This window comes from Scomber scombrus, chromosome 4 (assembly GCF_963691925.1).
Source record: "Scomber scombrus chromosome 4, fScoSco1.1, whole genome shotgun sequence".
In the NCBI taxonomy this organism is placed as follows: domain Eukaryota; kingdom Metazoa; phylum Chordata; class Actinopteri; order Scombriformes; family Scombridae; genus Scomber; species Scomber scombrus.
This window is the reverse complement of record NC_084973.1, coordinates 17004872-17025908: the sequence shown is the minus strand read 5'-3', so window position 1 is coordinate 17025908 and position 21037 is coordinate 17004872. Positions and strand designations below refer to the sequence as shown.

At 39.7% G+C, this 21037-nt stretch overlaps 1 protein-coding gene across 1 annotated transcript; it reads right to left on the bottom strand.

Annotated features, from left to right (window-relative positions):
* Positions 1-296: 296 nt before the first annotated feature.
* On the bottom strand, positions 297-18500 carry LOC133979341 (proprotein convertase subtilisin/kexin type 5-like). Its single transcript, XM_062417855.1, has 17 exons — positions 18479-18500; positions 18289-18391; positions 17378-17514; positions 13089-13157; positions 7880-7940; positions 7645-7790; positions 7058-7264; positions 6701-6781; positions 6284-6470; positions 5974-6188; positions 4936-5178; positions 4580-4813; positions 4277-4457; positions 3955-4178; positions 2877-2977; positions 2499-2712; positions 297-2194 (listed from the first exon to the last, which is right to left on the bottom strand). Exons 1-17 carry the CDS (start codon positions 18498-18500, stop codon positions 1758-1760), a joined length of 2862 nt encoding a protein of 953 aa, XP_062273839.1. The 3' UTR covers positions 297-1757.
* Between the last annotated feature and the right edge of the window lie 2537 nt (positions 18501-21037).

Below are 21037 nucleotides of genomic sequence, written 5' to 3'. Positions count from 1 at the left end.
CGTCCCACCCCTAGCAACCATCCAGTCTGGTAAATGGATCAGTCCTGACTTATGATTTGGGGTATGAGCTAAATAGCCTATAGAGGGTATTTGAGGGAAGGGGAATCTCTGGACATGATGTGGATTGGATAGGGGGTCTGTAGGTGGGAGTGGATTGGAGAGGTTTGATGTAGGTATAACGTAAGGTATAATTCATAATACAAATTCCCATCAAACTGCACACAGATCAAAATCCAGCTTTATTATGAAAGGTTCACTTTACATTTCACCTCATATCAGCCAAGTGCAGAGAAAAACCCAAACTAACTGGATTTCACACTTTCCAGTGAAAGGGATGCTGATCTGTTCTTATCTCAAGGAGACAATACAAGCCAGATGTGAAACTCAGAAGTCAAAACATTGAAGTAGGAAATATGTTAAGGAACTTTCTGCTGTGTTGTAAATGGAGGACACCTGCACAGACATGAGAATATAAGCATTTCAAGGTGGGCTAAAAACAGCAAAACACAGAGAATTTGTCCTCTCTTTGAAAACTAACCTGAAAAGGTACAAACTTCACTACACAGAGTTACAGATCAGATTGTACTTCAGCAGAAATATTGCTTTGAAATTTTAGATGCAGTGTGAAACTAAAAAATACAGTAAAAAAACAAACAAACACACAAAATAAAAGTACTGAGCTGTAATGTTACCAGAGCAAAGATGATGCAGATACAGTGGAACTGTTTTACATTATTAAATGATAATCAACAATTTAAGCTAAAAGTTAAATTCAAAGAATTATATTTTTACATGCTTGATATGTTTTTGGAGTGTTTTGTTTCTGAATGATCAAAGTTTTAGTCTCCTCTTCATCAAACAATAACGATCATATTATGACAAGGTTTGTTTCAAGTGAAATTATTTACTCTAGAAAAAATGTAAACAACATATGAAAATGAGCATGATTGTCAGCACATTCACACCTTCCCTGATGTGATGAAATGCAGATTAGACACACTCAATTAAAGGAATATGCTATATAACCTAACAGTAAACCAAAAGCAGAGTTGTGCGGCAAACAGAAGGACCAGAAGTAAGAGCTCATTTTAAAAATGGACCCAGCAGCTCGATTTGCCAAGAATTTCTGATGACTTTTAAAATGACTTCATAAGAAAACCGAGTCTACTCTTTGTAGGTTTGCTGCATAATTGTTCACTGGCACCAGAAAAAAATGTAATCTCTATGCTAGATTTACATATGTCTACTCAAAAAGCCAAATCTTCCAAAAAACAAACAAAAAAATATCTGCAGCACAAATATGAGACTAGAAAATGTAGTAGTTTGATATTTGTGTTGTTTTTAAGGCAAACACAAAAGTTCTTATTTGTGCCAGCAATACGGCTTGAAACAAGCTAAACAGGATGGCTAAAAAGACTTTTACAGGAAAATATAAATTATATTCATGTTTCAGAACATTGGTTTTGCCCGTAATTCTCTTTAAACTGTTTAATTGCAGCCATGTTAAAAGTAGCAACCACAGAATAGTATATATCCTGTTGGTAATACCTGCCCAGCTAAAAATATCACATCAACATAATGACTGCTACATGGCAGGTATAACACACAACAGATGAGTTCCTGATTAAAAATTGTTTTGGTCTGGAAAAACTGTGTGTACATAGTTTGAATTAAATAGACATCACACATGAACATATTTAGATTGATATGGAAGGAGGAGCTATTTCTGTGCAGTCAAGGTTTGTTGTGCTTTCTTTTCATCTGTATGAGTAGCTCTCATCATCATACTCTAGCTCAATCTCATCCTCATCCAAGAGTCCGTACTTGAACTTCCGATACACTGTCCCATCTTGTGCCATGTACACAATATCATCGTCATCATCTTCTTCTTCTTCTTCTCCCTCACTATCATCACATTTAATGATTCCGTCATTATAGTCCCCTAATGATGAGCTGGTGGGTTTTGAGCCAACTTCTCCATTGTTGTCCAGTTTCTCATAGCCTCCAGCTTTGATTTTGGGCATGCCAGGGACAGGGAGTGATTTAGATCGAACATAGAGGAAGAGGAAGATCCCTCCACCCACGATGAGGATAAGTAGAATGTAGACAGTGACAAAGCGTTTGGCAGTGCTGCCTTGAACATCTAAATCTTTAGGTTCCTGCAACACAAAGTTGACACCCAGGATGCATTCATCTGTGAAGGAGAAGGAGCAGACCATTAGACAGTTACATGGGACAAACTCCACACAGGGTTTGTGATGATTCCTGCATGGCGTGAGTGTGTGATACCACACTCTAGTTCCAATGAAATATAGTCTTGTCTGCAATGGTTAGAGGCTGAGAAAGACTGACTGATGACTCACACGTCAAGTATCAATAGTATTCACAAATCCAGAGAAGGAATTTTCACTGACAAGTTGACACACAAGAGGCCTCATTGATCAGTGTGTATTTTACTAAAACTGGGAGTCTGTGTCCCAGTGTGCATCCTTGTTTACCTCGTGAGGCCTCACAGTCACAGCACTGCCAGGGTATTGGTTTATCATCCATGAGGCGCATGTCATTTCCACAGCAGCTCAGGCAGCGGCCATCATCAGCCAGGATCTGGAGAGCGGGGCACAGTGTGCAGTTCCACATGCTGGGACCTCGGCAGTCCATGCAGGACAGGTCACACATTTTGCAGTTTGGTTTGTCGATCTGAGACTGAGACACCTGAGGCAACAGAGGAATTAACAGCTCTGTACATTATAATGTTGAGGCATTTTAGACTGGCTATATCACTGTGTAATGTATCATTTGTTTATTGTGAAATAGCTGGTTGAACACTAACACTCATTGTAAATACATATAAAGTAACACACAACCTTTTCTGCAACCTGAGAAGCTGCAAAAAAGCCTACGAGACACTTTGATTCACAGATGCCGTTCATAAACGTGAAGCCTTCATAACAAGTCTGGCAGGCTAGAGCACCCTCTCCTGAAAGAATAAAGACACACACACACACACACACACACACACACACACACACGCACGCACACACACACACACACACACACACACACACACACACACACGGGAAGAGAGAGAATGAGAGATATTGTGTTATAGTAACTTCCGTCAAATTTCATCACATGGCTGACTGAATTTTTCAAATGAAAAGAAGCCCAGCTGAAATATATTTCTTGGCTAGGTGGGAACTTCAGTAAGTAAGACTAGAAAGTACAATGCAACACATGCTTATTTGATAACAGACAGGATGTGCAATGTGTACAGTTCGGCCGGGGACATTGTTGTAAGTCACCCCCGTCCTTTCTTTTCTCTCATTTCCAGTCAGCTCTCAACTGTACTCTCTAATGGAAAGGGAACAAAATATCCCAAATATGTATACTTTTTTTTTTAAATTCTTCCCCCCTACTCTGTTCACAAAATCTGTATCAACAACAACAAAAAATCCTTCTAATGGGAAAGAATTCTTGTGTTTTGATTTAAAAAGAAGCACACAGTTCAGCTGTAATGAAATGTCCTACAGTATATTACAACATTTCCCTGCCTAATGAACCGGTGCTCTGCTGGGGAAGAATGACTATGCATGTTATTGGGCATTACTATCACATATTGAGTTGCCGTTTTTAGTTGTGAAAAATCTGTTGTTTTGATTTCATTTAATAATCAATTAAAATGTGTGCTTCATTAACTCCTAATCAAGTGCCACTGGTATTTTCTATAACCAACATGGACATTCCAGCTAATTCTGATTTTACATTAGAGTAAAAATGATTTTGACTCCCTGAATTTATTTTATGTTAATATACAAAACAAATTTGGAATTCAATAAAAAATGTACAAAAACAGAAATAGTGACCCAAAAATTGATGAATAATGTGAAATTACACCAAAGCACAGGCAAGAAAATCAAGAAAGAAAACAAAAATAAGCTGTCAAGCTTTCTTAACTGTTGCAGGTCTTGCAGGTGGGGTGACACTTGTGACAGCTCTTGGACCAGCTGTTAAGGTAGTAGCCTGAAGGACAGCTCTGTAAGCACTGTCCCCGCCTACCCTGCCTCAGGTAGACATACTCATCCCGACAGCTCAGACAGTTTGTGTTACCATGACCCCAGCACTGGTTACAAGAGGGATCACAGTGTTCGCAAACCATGGTCCTGGAGTTCCCAAAGTGACTGAAAAGGAGAGGGTGTTTTGTCAATTCCTTCACATTTTTAATGAAAATGGGAGAGAGGGGTAGGGAGGTGTTTGTATGTCTGTAAATTCTTCTAACCTCTCTGAACAGGTTTCGACACAGCTTTTTCCCTGCTTGAAGAATCCAGGTTTACAGACGACACACTGCTGACTGTGATGGCCGGTACACGACGTGCAGCTAAAGTGACAGCGCTCACACACCCGCTCGTCATGGTCCTCAGCATAGTAACCCACAGGACACTCCTGCACACATGTGTTGTCTGATGGACACAGACACAAAGTCATGATTTCTAAAGCCGAAGTTTCCTCTAAAATACCATCTGTAAAGATTATTAGTTATTATAACCACATTTCTGGTTGAAAGCAACGCTTGATGACTCACTCAGTAGGAAGTCTGGCTTGTTGCAGCTGAGGCAGTGTTCTTTGCCCGATCCAGAACAGCGATGGCAGTATTTGTGGCACTGTTGGCAGTCCCCATTCTGGTCCATGTATGAGGTCAGAGAGCACTCATTGAACCATATACAGTGGCCACTGGCATCTTTACGCCTGTTGATATCACAGCTGAGGCAGGATGAGGGCTCATGGCCTGAGCAGGTCAGACATGACCTGTCACAATCTGGAAAAATTTAAAACCATGAGACCATCCACTTAGAATTTTAGGGAACGTAAAAATCAAGAATAAGAGAACTAAAAACAATTTTTATTTTATTAGTCACAATGAGATTCCACCTGCCCTACCTCTGCATTCATTGGTAGATTTATCATAGTAAGTCCTTTTAAGACACTTAGCTAGACACTCTCCATTATAACGGACAGCTTTCGGGTTGCGACACACATCACAGTCATCAAAGCCTGGTCCGTCACACGAGGCACAATCGGCATGGCAACGCACGCACTCCTGTTGCTTCTCACTGGCAAAGTAGCCAGTAGGGCAATCATCCACACACTTATCGTCATGGAGGAAGAAGTAGTCTGCACACTCTGAGATAGAGAAAAAGAGAAAGTAAAAGAACGAAAAACAGCAAGACTTCTCAAGATTTACAGTACTGTATATATACATGTGCTCTGAATTTTCTTGCACCTGTGACCAAATTTTCCACAATGAGGTCCAATAACATAGCTGACACTGGATTTCTAAAATAAAAGCAAGGATGGATTTATCACAGAAAAAATGCAACTCATAAATCTTTGTGGCATACATTTGATTTTCTTCTCCTTTTTTCTCATTATTCACTTTTCACTGCAACAAAATGTTGTCAGGAATGAAACAAACTCTTTAACCTTCAGTAAACTACCACCAACATAATCAACCGATTCAGATGTACATTCAGAAAAAAAAGCATTCATTTATGACCTTTGGATCCCACTCCATGATAACACATTTCCTATAACACAATTTAATAGGAATGTAGAATTTAATATTAATTTAGGTCATAAATATGTACATTATATCTCTCTATATTACCTAAAAATGTGGAAACACTACTCATATCCCTCAATGTTGTTTTATGTCTCCTCAGGCTTCTCCCAAATGTCTGCTCTAATCCTCCATCCTTCTTGTCATCTGATTTTTCTGTGCTCCTCGCTTCCTTTCTCTTTCCAGTTGTTACATTCTGTCTTCATGGCTGAACTATTTGCAGTCCAGTGAGCAAAGCAGGAGCTACTGGCATTTCCTGTCTTTCCCCCCATCTGCATTTATGCTCTTCATCCTCTCTTCAACTCAGCTAACACTCAAAACGATTCTCTGCCCTCTACTGCTCCACCCAGCATACTTACTCTTACACAAACCATCTTGATTGCATTCTCTACAGTCAGCAGGGCAGCGAAGGCATTCCCTCTCAGTGGCGTAGTAACCCTCTGGACAGTTTTCCCTGCAGGAGTGGTCAAGCAGCAAGTACTGTCTGTCACAGCTCAGACAGTGGGAGGTATTTCCATGGCAGGATGCACACTTCGAGGCACAAGGCTGGCATATGCCACTTTGAGGAATCCCTCTGGGAAAGGAGGCAGAGAGAGGAGAAAATTATTGACAGTATTATGATGCATGCAAACATGTGCAAGTAAAGAAATGAGAAAACAGGACAAGAACCTTGGACAGTCCACCACACATGCTCCATTGTACAGGTAAAACAGATTGTGACAGCGCTGGCACTGCTGGGCATCCTGGCACATGATGCAACCTTTTGGGCAGGCCTCACACTGGCTGGACACTTTGTTGGCAAATGTGCCAGACTCACAACGAAGCGCACAGGTCCGTCGAGCGGTCAGAAAATGACCTGAAGGTAGAAAGACAGATCATACCACTGTTACAAGAAAAAGACACAAAAGTTGTCAGTGGCACAAAGACTTGTGGGAGATCTAATGTGGCTTTCTATCGTAATATTCCATTGATCCTGATGAAAATACATTTGTAGGTATTTCAAAACATCTAAGACAAGTCCACTCAACATTTTTGTTTTTCATAAGCATTCATAGATCTAACACAGCATGCAGACAGAGGATCTACCTGGATAACAACTGCTGCAGTCCCTCGCTGAAACAGAGCAAGTCTTACAAAGGGGCTCACATGCTTCACAGTCCCCTTTTTCTGAGCAAAAACAACCAGGAAAAAAAGGTATCACATTAATGACAGAATGAATGAAAGAGAAGATGAGTGAAAATGACTAGAATGAAAAATATAAACTCATTAGGGTGGGTTTCTAAACATTTTTAGAAAATAGATTTCAATGCAACATGCTTTGCTTGATGGCTAAGTGAGGCAAGCAATGGGAAGGCAGGGAAGAGGAGTACAAGTACAGACATGGCTCAGATGTTGATTAAAGTTGAACAAATTGAGCTGTTTAAGTATTAACATTTGCCGTACTGTTTCTGAAGGATTTCTCAGAGCAGGGGGCAGACTGTTCGCCCTCCAAACACTCCCCACTCTTCAGTGTGAATCCTTCCTCGCAGGAGTCACAGTCGTCATATCGCGGCCCTCCGCAGGTACGACAGGCACGGTGACACGGCTCACATTCCTGGCTCTCCTCATCCACAAAGAAACCTTCTCGACAGTGCTCCACACACTCTCCATCTGGACACACACATAGACTTTTATGGATGCACACAAATCAAGTATTTACCGTAATGTGTTCACTTCTTTAAAAGCACATTTGAAGATATTCTCTGAAATAACTTCTGAACAATCTTGTCTCAATCACAAGGGCCTTTAGCAGCCAGATCTATTTAAATATCAAAATCAGTATGCAAATCACTTTTTCCTTATGTCTCTCTATGTGGATTAGGGAACAAATCTGAAAACTGAACGGTGACAGTGAAACTAATAATCCAGATGAAGTGCCCGCCCTTGTCTACATTGTTAAAGGATACTGAGGTGACTGTTCTCGCCCCAGGAGCTTATATTCACACTATGACTCAGCTCATAATTGTTCTGTAAAGATTTCCAAATGGTACCAGAGACATAGAATCCATCTTCGCACACGTAGCACTGGGCGTGGTCACAGTTCACGCATTGTTTGTCTTCACACTGAGCACACACCATTGTGTTATCCACACTGTAGGTCCGATCAGGGCAGGACTGATGACAGTCTGTGCCAAACCTGACAAACAGAGAGACAGATGGTATCAAAATGAGAGCATAAAAATAAAGTGGTGTAACTCAGTGAAATTCTTAGCCAAAACAACTTACTGGTAGTAACCATCTTCACATTTGAGGCAGACAGTTTCCTGCTCCTGATGTCCTGAATCCTCTGTGATGAAGGGGCAAGGATCAAAATCAACAATTAACAACAGGTTCAGCTGACTCTGAATCCATGACTGGATCCGTTGTTGCAACCTTTGCCCAAATCACATTTAATATGACAATATTTTCATTTATTTGCACTCGTATGTGCAGAGGTGAAGTCAGGAGTATATTTCATATATATCAATACAAACTAAACTAAAGAATACAAATATTAAGTAGTATAATTAGTATAATTTTAGTAAGGACTTCATAAGTGCTCATGGTTGGTATGGTGGTTGGCTGTTTATTTAACTGTTCACGTGTACATTAAAATGAAGAAAAATCTAAAAAAAAAAAAAAAAAAAAAGTCATATCATATCCTGTCTCATGCACAGCACTGTGATTTCCCTAAACACACAGTGTGTTTCATTCCATTCAATATTCTTTATGTGTACAGTAAATGTCTACTGTACATGCTAATTGTACAGTAGATTGTTGCAGTTAGCACACAACAAGTTTAACATACAGCACTTAACTGTTTCATACCATCAAGAAATGTTATAATACATGTGCCAATTAAATTTATTCTAACTGTGAGTCTGGAAAGAAAAATAAATGTAATGAATTGATATAAAATGTTTTTCCAAGGATTTAATATTGTTGTTTGTTTGTGTTCTTGGGTGTTGTACAAAATTGTTTTGTTAAAAACTTAGACTGCTCAGCTTGTTTTTGTTATCATTTCAATCATTTGCAGCTGCATGTAGGTCCTCCATTTCCTTTGTGTACTGCTTTGGTGAGCAAATAATACATGCTGTTTTGAGTGTACTTGTCTCTTTCCCAGTTTGAAGTTAAGTCCATTTTATTTGTATAGCAAATCACATATATACGTATATACAAATCACACATTTTCCTCAAGGGGCTTTCCAATCTGTACAGTAAACTACACCCTTTATCCCTAGACCCCAATATTAACACCCTTAAATTTAGTATATCGTATGAAATTGGGACACAGTGCCAGTTCCCTTAGTCACCAGCAGGAGGCACTCTGTTATCACACAATAAAAATGTTCAGTTCACTGAAGAATTGAGTGCCACTTTCAGATCAATCATCAGTTGAGTGTGATCAGTGTAAACAGACCAACCCACTCTAACCTAGACAAACAAATGTAAAAGTCAAAGAATCTCTATGGCTACTTCTGTTCATACTCGTCGTACTGCAGGTGAACTTTGTGCACAAACACAAAAACATGCATAGTGTGAGAGAGGTTTGTAAAATATCCAGATATTCGCTGTATATGTGGGTTTCTTTAGTCTGTGTCTGTGGAACATATGCAGGGGATATTGATAAATAATTTAGGTGAGTGTGAGAGTGTGGTTGGATATATATACACAAGAAGAGGAAGTTTGTTTTTCTTCCAAAATAACTAATTCCCGCTGTCAATCAAATTATACAACTGTTAACCAAAGAAGGGCCACACTGGCATGCCATAGTCCATCGATGACAAAACAAAACAAGACACAGGGTGGGAGGAAGAGAAAGAAAAGAGCAGACAGAGCCAGGAAGCAGAAAGAGAGAAAGGATGAGGGAGAGACAGCGAAGGGGGGGGGGGGGGGGGGGGGGGGGGGTGGAAATAACTACTTAAAAAGCCCCTTCTGCAGACTTCCCCTTGGGACATTCATCCTCTCCAGAAAAGCCTCGGCCGACCCCCACACCCCATTCCTCTGCCTCTCTGTCTCCTTCCAGCACCCACAGCTTAACACTGCACTGTTTGCACTTCAATGCGGTCGACAAGCCACTACCTGTGAAAGCAATTACTCATACAGGGAGAGACTGGGAGAAAGGAAAGGTGGGAGGGACAGAGGTATAGAATAAGGGAGAGAAGGAGTGAGGAGCCGAAATCATGCCTTCAGGCTGTGTCTATGTGAAGAGAAAAAGCGGCCGCATAAATATTAACTGTGCAAGCCAGGGGAGGGGGGGATTTCAACAGAATTTAAACTGGCATACACATCCTGAAGTATGCACTTGTGGAATGTGAGAGCGCACACACACACACACACACATTTACAGTCTACATGCACTCACACTACATATACTAGCGCTTAAACACATACAATTAAACACATATAATCACACCCTGAAGTGATTAGCATTCAGTCTCAGCAGAAAAGAAATTGTGATGTATAATCAAGAGTGGGGATGGATAAACTTCATTTCAACACTTCAGGGAGAGAAACTGACAGAATATGCTTATCAAGCAGTTTTTTGAAGTGGATTGCTGATATAGAAAAAGAGGATAATGTGCATTAATATAATGAGGCAAAACATCAATGAGAAAGACAGCTTTTCTCAAGCACAACAACGAGAAAAAGCCGAACACTGGAGGCGAGGTGAGCTTCAGCTTGCCAACTGCTTTGAAGCAGCCAGAGTCTGGCTTTACAGGAGAGGAACTGTATGTTACTGCTTTCCTGATGCATTATATGACTAGTAAAGATCAATACTAGTTGGTGTCGAAGCAAAGTAGAGAAATCATGGTTTAAAGTCATCATAAGGCAATGATGGTTGGAAACAGGTGATGTATAGCAAATTAAACGCAAAATCACCTGGAAAATGTATAAATGGTGGAAGGAAAGACGAGAGGCCCCAGAGAGGAGGATTGGTGAAACACACAGACTGATTAGAGGTGTGTCAGCAGCAGTGCCCAGTAACAAAGGAAGACAAGGAGCAACGTGCCAGTGAGGAGCAAGCTGATGAAGGGCTTTTTTTAATAACAGGTGAAAGACTACATCTGGTGATTTCAGCTTTAAGCCTGAGAGAGATTTAACCACTGGGCTCAACATGACATGTATGTCAGTGCTATGCCTGAAATTACACAAAACCAAGACAGATTTTAAAGTCCCCCGCACTCAAAAATGTGTTTTTTTCCCTTCTTTTTCTGTCAGTTGGATGTTTGAGCTTCACTGTGCAGAATGTTGTATGTGCCGAGACTGTTTTCACATTCATCTGCTGAACGTGTAAACTTTTGCTGCGCTAATCTGTAATCTTGGTTTAAGGAATGTAGCGAATGAGCAGGATTTGTGACATCAAAACTAGTTTGTAGCCAATTCTGGTGCAGTACTCAGTGTGATGTGGAAATTGAAGCCTCCAGTGTACAAACAATGAGAACTGACTTTTCAGTGAAGTAGGAGATATCCACCAGTTAAATTTCTGAAATGAATTATATTTGCATATTCATAGATTCTGGATCTTTTAATGAGGGAGATGTAATTTTAAGGACTTTAACAAGATAATTGAACCATTTTATTTGTACTATTCAAGCTTGAGGGTATTATATACATATTAAAACATGTCTGGAGGGAATCTTTAAATATGACACGAGTCAAATTATAAAGAAATTCTGAACCCTTATCCTACGATCAAGGAGTATACTGTAGAATGCAGAAAGGACTGATTGGCTTAAAAGTGATGATGAGTTCAAAAGAAGTATTACAATCATTTTATGGCGGCGATAAGAGTGAGTAGAGGCTGCTGTGTCTTATCACAGTCAGTCAGGCAGGGTGGCTAATTGATAGACCTCACATAAAAGCACATTACATACTAACACATAAACTCTGAAGCCAAATCTTAAAGACATAACTCAATATGAATAGAGCAAAATGTTCGGCTTCAGAACACATGTACAAATGTTGGTCTTCTTGTGCCTTTTTGCAACCTGTAACCAGCTAAGTTTCACAGATGTGAGCTTGAAAAGACAAAAATTGGTCGACTTTATCATTTGAGTACATAATAGTGAATGTCTTAATCCTGATCTATACCTGAATCCCGATTCTGAATCCCGATATAGCCCCACAAAAAAGTGAAGGCAATTATAACGGCTTCTCATCCCAAAGATTTCTAAACATTAATGTCCAAAAGCTTAATGTTAGAAATGCATGATGACACATGGTGTAAGCATGCACAGTTGCCAGTCTCAGACATTGCATGTTCTGTTTCATCTTCGATTCAGCCCATAGCACCACATCACTGGGCCAATCATCTCACATCTCTAATCTGCTGACTGACTTGTTTAGCTTGCAGAATTGTGATTACTGAGAAAGAGTGGATGTCTGGGAGGCTGTGGTGGAGAAGGCGAGAGCAAAGAAAGATATTCCGCCCAGAGTGTATAATGACATAATAATAGCTCATCTCTACCTCAGACTAGTTTTGGACAATAACAACTTTCTATGGTATGTTGCTAATCATCTCTGGGAGATGGAAGGAAATGCTCTCATCTTCTTGTGGCTTGTACTGACAGGGTGAGGTGTGAGAGTAGAGAGCAGAGGGAATGAGCTTGAGGTAATATACTGTATACAATACAAGTTTTCACATATAACTGTGTTGAGAACAAAATTTCATAAATATGCAAAACACCATTCAGTAAAAAACGGTTTCAGAGCTCCGTTTAGCGATAAAGAAAGATATGTTGATTTTTAATATTTAGCATTGAAGGAATCAAAAGTGGAAAACTATTTTGTGGAAAACATAATCAACATCTTGCAAAAAGTGAAAAAAATCAGATAATCTGCACCTATGGGAGTCCAAATGTTGGCATGGCATCTTCTAATGGGCTAAGGTGTCTGATTATTAGGAAAATCAGCAGTTAAGTTCTCTGAGATGGTCTATGCGTGTTTAAATGACTTCCCAAATGAATGAGGCATATTAAAATAAAGTGGTCATTATTTGTAGAACAATAGATATTTTAGTAACACAGCTCAGTTATTGGGGCTAATTTAAATTAATTTACAATGATGAATCTGTGCTAATAGAGAGTCTGCTAGAGAGAGGGGCAAATGCATTATCATTAGTACACACAGGCTACACACCTCACATCTAAATTATAATATACATTTAGGACAGCAAATACTGTTCTATTAGGTGTCATGTTGTTATTACAAGCTTTCCCAACAGTTTGCTTTATCTAACACCTGAGAACTGTAATCATAAAAGTCTTCAACTATAGTAAAAAGCTGAGCAGTCTAAGTTTACTTTGACTCCAAGACATTCAGCTACGGTGATATATCTGCTACTGCTGCAGAAACTGAGTGCTTGGTTTTATTTCCAGTTTGATGGATGAAGAAAGTGAAAGAGGCAGGAGGAGAGAATGTAAGGAGTGAGAGAAAGATGCTGTATACTCACTGCGTTTACATTGCTTGCATCCCTCGTCACAGTGGAGACAGTCCTCATTCTCTGCATCTGCAACCTCACCTAATGAACGCAGCAGATAAAATAGGGGATTAAAAGCAACAGAAGATGGAAAAAAAACTCTGAGAATAATGTCATTCAGATTCATTTCAAAATGTTAAGTGCACATTTCTTATGAAGTAACTTAATTGTTAATTGTTCAATATTGATGACAGACTCTATCTCTCTGACCTGACAATCACATTTATTAAATTGATTAAAGAGAGGTTAAATTGTGTTTGTCTTTATTTTAGACTTAATCACTTTGTCATCATTTTACTCTACACCAAAATTTTGAATTCACTTTTTATTTATGTTGCAGAAGAGAAGAGAAAATAAGAGAAGAAGACGAAGACGAAGGCGAAGACGAAGGCGAAGGCGAAGGCGAAGGCGAAGGCGAAGGCGAAGAAGAAGAAGAAGAAGAAGAAGAAGAAGAAGAAAGAAGAAGAAGAAGAAGAAGAAGAAGAAGAAGAAGAAGAAGAAGAAGAAGAAGAAGAAGAAAGAAGAAGAAGAAGAAGAAGAAGAAGAAGAAGAAGAAGAAGAAGAAGAAGATAAGTCGTTGGCTAAATGGACAGACACAAATCCCACCACCCTCTCACACCAGATAAAATTACGCCTGCTCCAGAGTTCAAGCTGTCTGTGGGGCCTGTTGAGACCTGCCTGCCACACACGATAATAATCTCATCCTCCCACTTGTACACTTTATATGCTCACATACTAACTCTCATCATTACTCTTCACCTCTGTCCTCACATTCAAACGCAGTGAAGTTTCAGCGAAGTTTCCACCTTCGCCTCCCCTTATCTCAGATATCTCACTCAAAACATTTCAGTTCTTTCTCAATCCTCCTTTGGCTAGTGTCCACATTTGATCTCATACAATGAGATCAAGTGCAATGTGTTCATCTTTCACAATCTCTCTTAAAAAAATGAGTTTTTTTCGTATTTAGCAAATGTTCTGTGGTGGAACAGATTGAGAACAGAAAGCAGAAGCAAGAATAAATCAGCACTAGACAAGCCAAGACAGATGAAAAAAATAAAAATAAATACTGATGGCTTTATTTGCCTGTTTGGGCATTGTCAGTTGTTTCTCTCTTTCATACAGTATTAAGCTGCTAAAGCAAAAAACATCATGTCTATACCAGTATACAAACTGTTTTTATATTTCTGATATGGTGCGTTTCTGCTGTTGAATGGAGTCTTTTGTAATTTTCTCCTTTTGATGGTATGCAGGCGCCTGTTTCATGTTTCTGGTTTTTCTGTTTCAAGTAATTTGCAAGCACTATTTACACACAGATCAGAAATGATGTCAAAGACCTGTTTCACAAACAACTGACACTTGCGAATGCAGATACATTTCCGAATCCTACAGGTCTCTCCCATCGTCATCCATGGGCAGCGTACATTAGCTTCTATTTGATCTGTGTCAATCATGTCAAAATCAATAAGAGACAAAATTATCTCTTGCTCCAAAGTGCATCTTGCATGTTACAACTTTGGTGAAACCGGCCCCAGATTCCCTTCATCACAATACTTCTAAATATCAAAGCATCATGAAAAAATTACCTCATGGACACACAGTCTTACTTAAGATTTTAAAAGCATCTTGAGTCATTTATGAAATATCGCTGCTTTCTTCAGAAGCTTGAAATTAAACATCACAACATACTATCTGAGGGCTTTTGAATTTTAATACTTGCTGTAAAATGAGGTCAGTGTGCTACATGTTTGTTCCCCAAGGTGACATTTGCCAAATTCAGGCCCGCTCTGTGAAAGTGGTGCTGAGCGACAGTGGCAGCTATTGTAACATCTTCCCCAACTTTTCATTTATTTGATAATTATACTGCATACACTTAGATGTAGATAATATATTTTCTTATATATGCTTATTTTTTATTACACAACCTTACTCAACCTAACTCAGTGTGGTGACCTGTAGAAATCATCCACAACATATACAACAGAGTTAACAGAGTGTGTGCTACATAATGTAATTTGTAAATGAGCATGTATTAAAGTCTCTCACCTGCACTGCACTCCAATGGAACGCACCGGCTATTTCTGAGCCTGTATCCTGGGCTACAGCGGAGGCAGCGATCTGCTGCTGTGCAGATGATGCAGTCAGCAGGACAGGATTCACACCCGTTTTCGAGCAGAGTGGAAGAACCCCCTCTGGACAGACATCACGGCACTGACCCTGAAACAGGTACCTGGCCTCGACCAAACTTATCTAGATGCAGCAGGAGGAGAGAAGGAAATCCTGTACAGGAAGGACAAGAACTCTGGCAGCAAGTGCTGATGCACAAAACAGGTTTGGAGACATAGTCAGACTCATACACCAAAATACTTGACTGGTTTGTCTGTATCTCATTATATATGAATGTTGACATTTACAGCAAAGAAATTTTCACCACAGGTTGTTCTACAGTATCTTCCCACCACACGTTTTAGAAAATCACTGTACAGTCATTTGATGCACTCTTACATACAGTTATACATACATGTAAAATGTACACCACTCATACGCTCAGTTACAGTGACAAAAAGGCAATAATCAAAGGGTAAAAATTAAAACTGAACATCGGTTTTAGGTTGTGTAGTTTACTTGATTTCATGCACGTCTCAGCAAATGTGTGTGCGTGTGCATGTCACTGCTTTTGAAATGGACCATCCCTTTACTTTTCTTCATATGATCCCTTGTTCCCTATTACGCTCCTTTATACAGCCCTTTCATTTTCCCCCTCTAGACACAGCAGGGGTGTATAACTGCACATTATATCAAAGGTCAGTATCAAGAACGGTCTGCTCAGTATGGATCAGTGTGTGTGTGTGTGTGTGTGTGTGTGTGTGTGTGTGTGTGTGTGTGTGTGTGTGTGTGTGTGTGTGTGTGTGTGTGTGTGTCAGACCCAGATAAGAGAGGTTGTTTTGAGAGAGACATGACACAGGGAGAGACAGATGGAGGGTCTCTCTATGTTATTATTGTTATGTCTCATTGAGCCTCAGACAGACCTGCAATTAAATGGAACCACATTTGCAAACATAGTCTGACAAACTTGCAGGCTAATTGAGAGAGTGTGTGTGTGCACACGTGAGAGAGAGAGAGAGAGAGAGAGAGAGAGAGAGAGAGAGAGAGAGAGAGAGAGAGAGAGAGAGAGAGAGAGAGAGAGAGAGAGAGAGAGAGAGAGAGAGAAAGAGTGTGTGAAGGGGAAATCTGGTGTTAATCTTCTCCTTGGCTGTCTGGTGTCTTTAGGTGTGTGTGTGTGTGTGTGTGTGTGTGTGTGTGTGTGTTTGTGTGTGTGTGTGTGTGTGTGTGTGTGTGTGTGTGTGTGTGTGTGTGTGTGTGTGTGTGTGTGTGTGTGTGTGTGTGTGTGTAGCTGGGTGTGTGCGTAACAGAATCTCCCTTGTGTAAATACATTCATTCTGACAGCCATAATACCGTCTGTGACACTGTGATAAACACAGTTATTACTACCACCTTCAGGTTGATATTTCTACAGCTGCGAGCTTCTAATGACGTCCAGGTTTTATCACAGCGATAGTTGTTTGTTTTTTGTTGTTGTTCAGATTGGCTTCTTGGGATCTTATGGTCATAAAAATTAACTAGATGGTTGAATGTCACACAAAGAATTAATTGTCTTCTTGTTTGTATTTGTGCAACATTTTATCCCAAAATAAAGACCACACAAACACAAGAGGCATATAACTCCAGACAGAGTTCGTCCTTAAACAATTCGTCCTTCCAGCAAAAACCTGGAAGATACGCTGTGACCTCTGCAATGAGGATACCACCAACAAATGAGTTATTTTCCCTTTTAACACATCTATCTGCAGGCATGGGCTGAATTACTGCTTTAATTAGTTTCATTTATTTCATTTAGGATTGATTGGTGGAGTCTGGCACAAATGAGCCTTGGCTTGATCCATGTGATGTTAGGAAAAAGCATGATTTCACTCAGATTCCAGTCACAGATAGATACATGGGTTTTCAAGTGAACCACTGCACAAAGCTACTTGTGTCACTTCAGGGAGGATAAAGAATGGTCAGGTTTTATGTGATAGGGAAGACGGAGGGGAATTGTTCAAATATAAGATTATATTGATGGTTTTATCTACACCAACTTGCTTTTTCCTGACATTTAAAGCAATACAATGTTGATATACAATATGAGAGATATACACATTTTGAGATTTTCTTTTTTATCTGGATGTGCATTTCATTATCAAAGATTTTTTGAGTGAGTGTACCTCTGTCACAGCTGGTGCAGTTGTCAGGCCCCTCGTCTGTGCACTCATGGCAGGTGTGGTGACAGAGGTGGCATTGTCTCCCCATCGGGAAACGCCCCGCCTGGCAGCGGATGTCACAGCGGCCGTCATCAAAGAACCTGCAGGTAAGGATGTTGTTCACAATGAATCATGCAATATGCCTCAGCCACATACATACATAATACACATACACATACACATATACACCCACTAAGTATTAGTTATCACTTCGCTGAAAACAGCATTTGTCAACTTAAAAATCTCCAAGAATGTACTAAAATTATACAAGAAAAAGAAAAGAAAAAGCAATTTAATTACAGTAAAAAGACATCCTGTAATCAGCTGCATTCTACATTTGTATTACAAGTTTTTTGAACTGTCAACATATTTAACATCCCTACTAGTAATGAGTAGCAATGTAATTGTAATGGCTATATATAATGCATTGTATAGGATGAATAGATAAGATGAATATACATGCTTGTCATTTTATGATACTTGTATTATTGTCTGTAAATTGTGTTTTATGCTGTTTTGTGTGGACTTTTGTGCTTAACTGTACTGTTTTTATATGTATTGTTGATTTTTGGGTTTTAATGTATAATGTCTATCTGTATTGTTGAATTTTGGGTAGTTTCATTTATGTATTTTACTGTACTAAGTGTTATCAGTTTTAAAGACCCAATTCAGGACAGTCATTGCATACTAGCTTAAGACTATAAATGCTGTAATATGTGGCTCCATATACTATACAAATAAACACAAAATAAAAAAATAAGAACTGCAGAAATAAAGATTTCACAGCTGAAAAGGGGTTTTGTCTGGGGGTTTCTGGTCATGTGAATTCAGAGGTCACCTTTGAAAGTAGATGTTTGTATTTCAGTAGCTCTCACCGTGTTGGGGAGCAGCTAGTGCAGTCCTCTCTCTCTGGACCCACACACTGCATGCAGGTAACATCACAGAGGTGGCACTTTTCATGGCGACTCAGGTACTCCCCTGCAGACAGAGAGCAACAGTGAACACCACAAACACAGTTTTCCAAGGACCAAGTATTCTGATATAGTTTCTGTACCTATTTCATACTTACACACTCTGGTAGCTCCATGTTTTATTTTTATTTTTTAATCAGTGTTGTCATGTGTTTGCTTACTTGTTTTTTGTTGTTGTTGGGTTTTTTTTTACTTGACTGACTTTAGTAGATGATGTGATACGTCCTAGTATCCACCAATTATAACCAATAGTCAGTTGTTACTGTTTCCATTTCACTGAAGGTCCAGCTCATTATCCTCTGCCTCCTGACATTTCATGTGCAATAACAACTGCATCTGCATTTGCTTTCTTATTCATGTCATTTGTTTTTTACTATGTGCAACATACATTTCAAAGGTTGAAAAAGTTTGAAAATGTCAGTTACAGCATGTTGAGTCTCTGGCATACTGTCTAATTGTTGAGAGCTTTTACGGTAAACAGAGACGCAATTTAGATCTGAGATATTTGTTTGTCTCCCTATCATCTTTAAGATGTGGAGATGCTTCTAAAAATAACTCAAGGCTGTTTTGAGCCAACACAGATTATCCTTGTTTCACTCATGCAAACTGGTTTTTATCATAAGCATGAAGTTGCATTACTCTACAGATAATGGAATCATTAAAAGAAAGAGCATAGGACAATTTTAGTTTTAGCATAGAGTATGCATTAAGCTCTCTCCATGATTGAGTGTTTTCCTCCCAAGACATGCAGTTTAGGTGAACTGGAAACTACAGTACGTTACACACATTCATTTGTCTGGCACACCCTGCCTCTCAGAGGCGACTGGAGCTATAGTGTTTAAAAACTGTCTAGATCTGAGCCTGAGAAAATGGGGAATTAGTAATTGATTATTTTGATTGAGCTGCATTAGTAGTAATAGAAAGCAACAAAAGTACATTTACGAAGGTACTGTAATTTTGAGGTATTGGTACTATATTTGAGTTATTTAACAGTATTTATAGTTCTAAAAATTGACCATTAAAACAAGTGTTAATCTTATGTACAACGCAGTTTTACAGCTGATGTTTATATACTTTTACTTCAGTATGTTAAATGTGGAGTTTTACTTGTAATGGAGTTGGGTTTTTTTACCACTGTGCATTTGTGACCAGGCAACGTTAACATCAGCACACATCTGGCTCGGCTATTTGAAGGAGAATCGAGTTTCTGAATTAGATCAGCGATGCAACGGAATCATACTACAATATCATAAAACATAATACTGTCATGATACCGACTTATTTGTTTTTTGCTCGAGAATGAAATGTCGCCCTACAGCCCCAAGTGGCACATCCACCACTGCAGAAAATGCAGAAAATGTGCGTAGGTTTTAGGTCGGAAAGTCTTTGTTGCGAAATGGAGTACAAGGCTGGAAATTGAGTTTTGGGTGCCAGAAATCTCAACACCTGGCAAAGTGATTGTTGAGTCATTGGCCTTGATCAAAAACAGCATCACATTCCAGGTAGATACATTATTGTCTTTTGGCCCTATGCAACAGTGAAGATTACATACATACATACATACAGGCCTTTAGACTTTGGTCACATTCACTCAGGACATAGATTATATGTATAAAAGCTATTGTGTTCAAAGTTGCTGGAGGATTTAGGAAAAAGTTCCAAAAAGCTCCATCAACCTTCAGCTTCACATTTGGAGACTTTGGAAAGAGCCATAACAAAAGAGACACAAACATTGTCTCCTATCCCACCTTTGTATTAGACAAAGGTGACAGACACTGGTTTAGGCATAAGGATGAAGCTGTGTGTGTGTGTGTGTGTGTGTGTGTGTGTGTGTGTGTGTGTGTGTGTGTGTGTGTGTGTGTGTGTGTGTGTGTGTGTGTGTGTGTGTGTGTGTGTGTGTGTATCCTTCAAGGCAGCGGCGAATTTGTCTGTGCTCTCTGGCTTTCTGTGAAAAGCTCAATTGTTCCTCTCAAAACAAAAGAGCTTCTTTGTGTATAAACACAACAGGCGGTGGCTTCCCATTCAGTAGAAGCTCTGCTGAAACCATTCAAACAGCCCCCCGAATAAACGCCGTCACTCTCCCTCACACACACAAATTGTGTCCCTGTCTTTCTGTTTGTCTCCCCCTCACTCACGCACACAAACAAACAGGGAGCCAAGATCTCAAGGGACGGAGAGCCGCACAACTCCACTCAGCAAAAGCAGACACTTTGGACTCCCACTGCCAGACGGAAGAAGAATGGAGTAGGGAAGAAAGAGAGCCTGTCACTCAGGGGAGTAAAACTTTTCCTCTGTTATGGACTCGGCTGACCTTGCAAAGACACTGACAGTCTACTCTGTCGGGAGAAAGAGCAAGCGCTGTGGTAGATATCACACTGACATCCACCACACCTGGTCCTGAATCCCAATTCCCAGGCCTTTCCACCTCCTGATACCTGCACACACTTGGTAACAGAAAGCAGGAAAAGAGAAATATATTCATGACCCCCTACAGGTGGTAAAAAGAGTATTAACCCCACTGTCTGTCAAATATTGTGCATTTCGTACCACAGAGATATGTCCGTTCTTCCCTACCTGAGTAAAGTTATACATTATTAATACCTGTGGGGAAATGTGTCCTTTATATTTCTATCTATCAGTAGTAGTATTACCC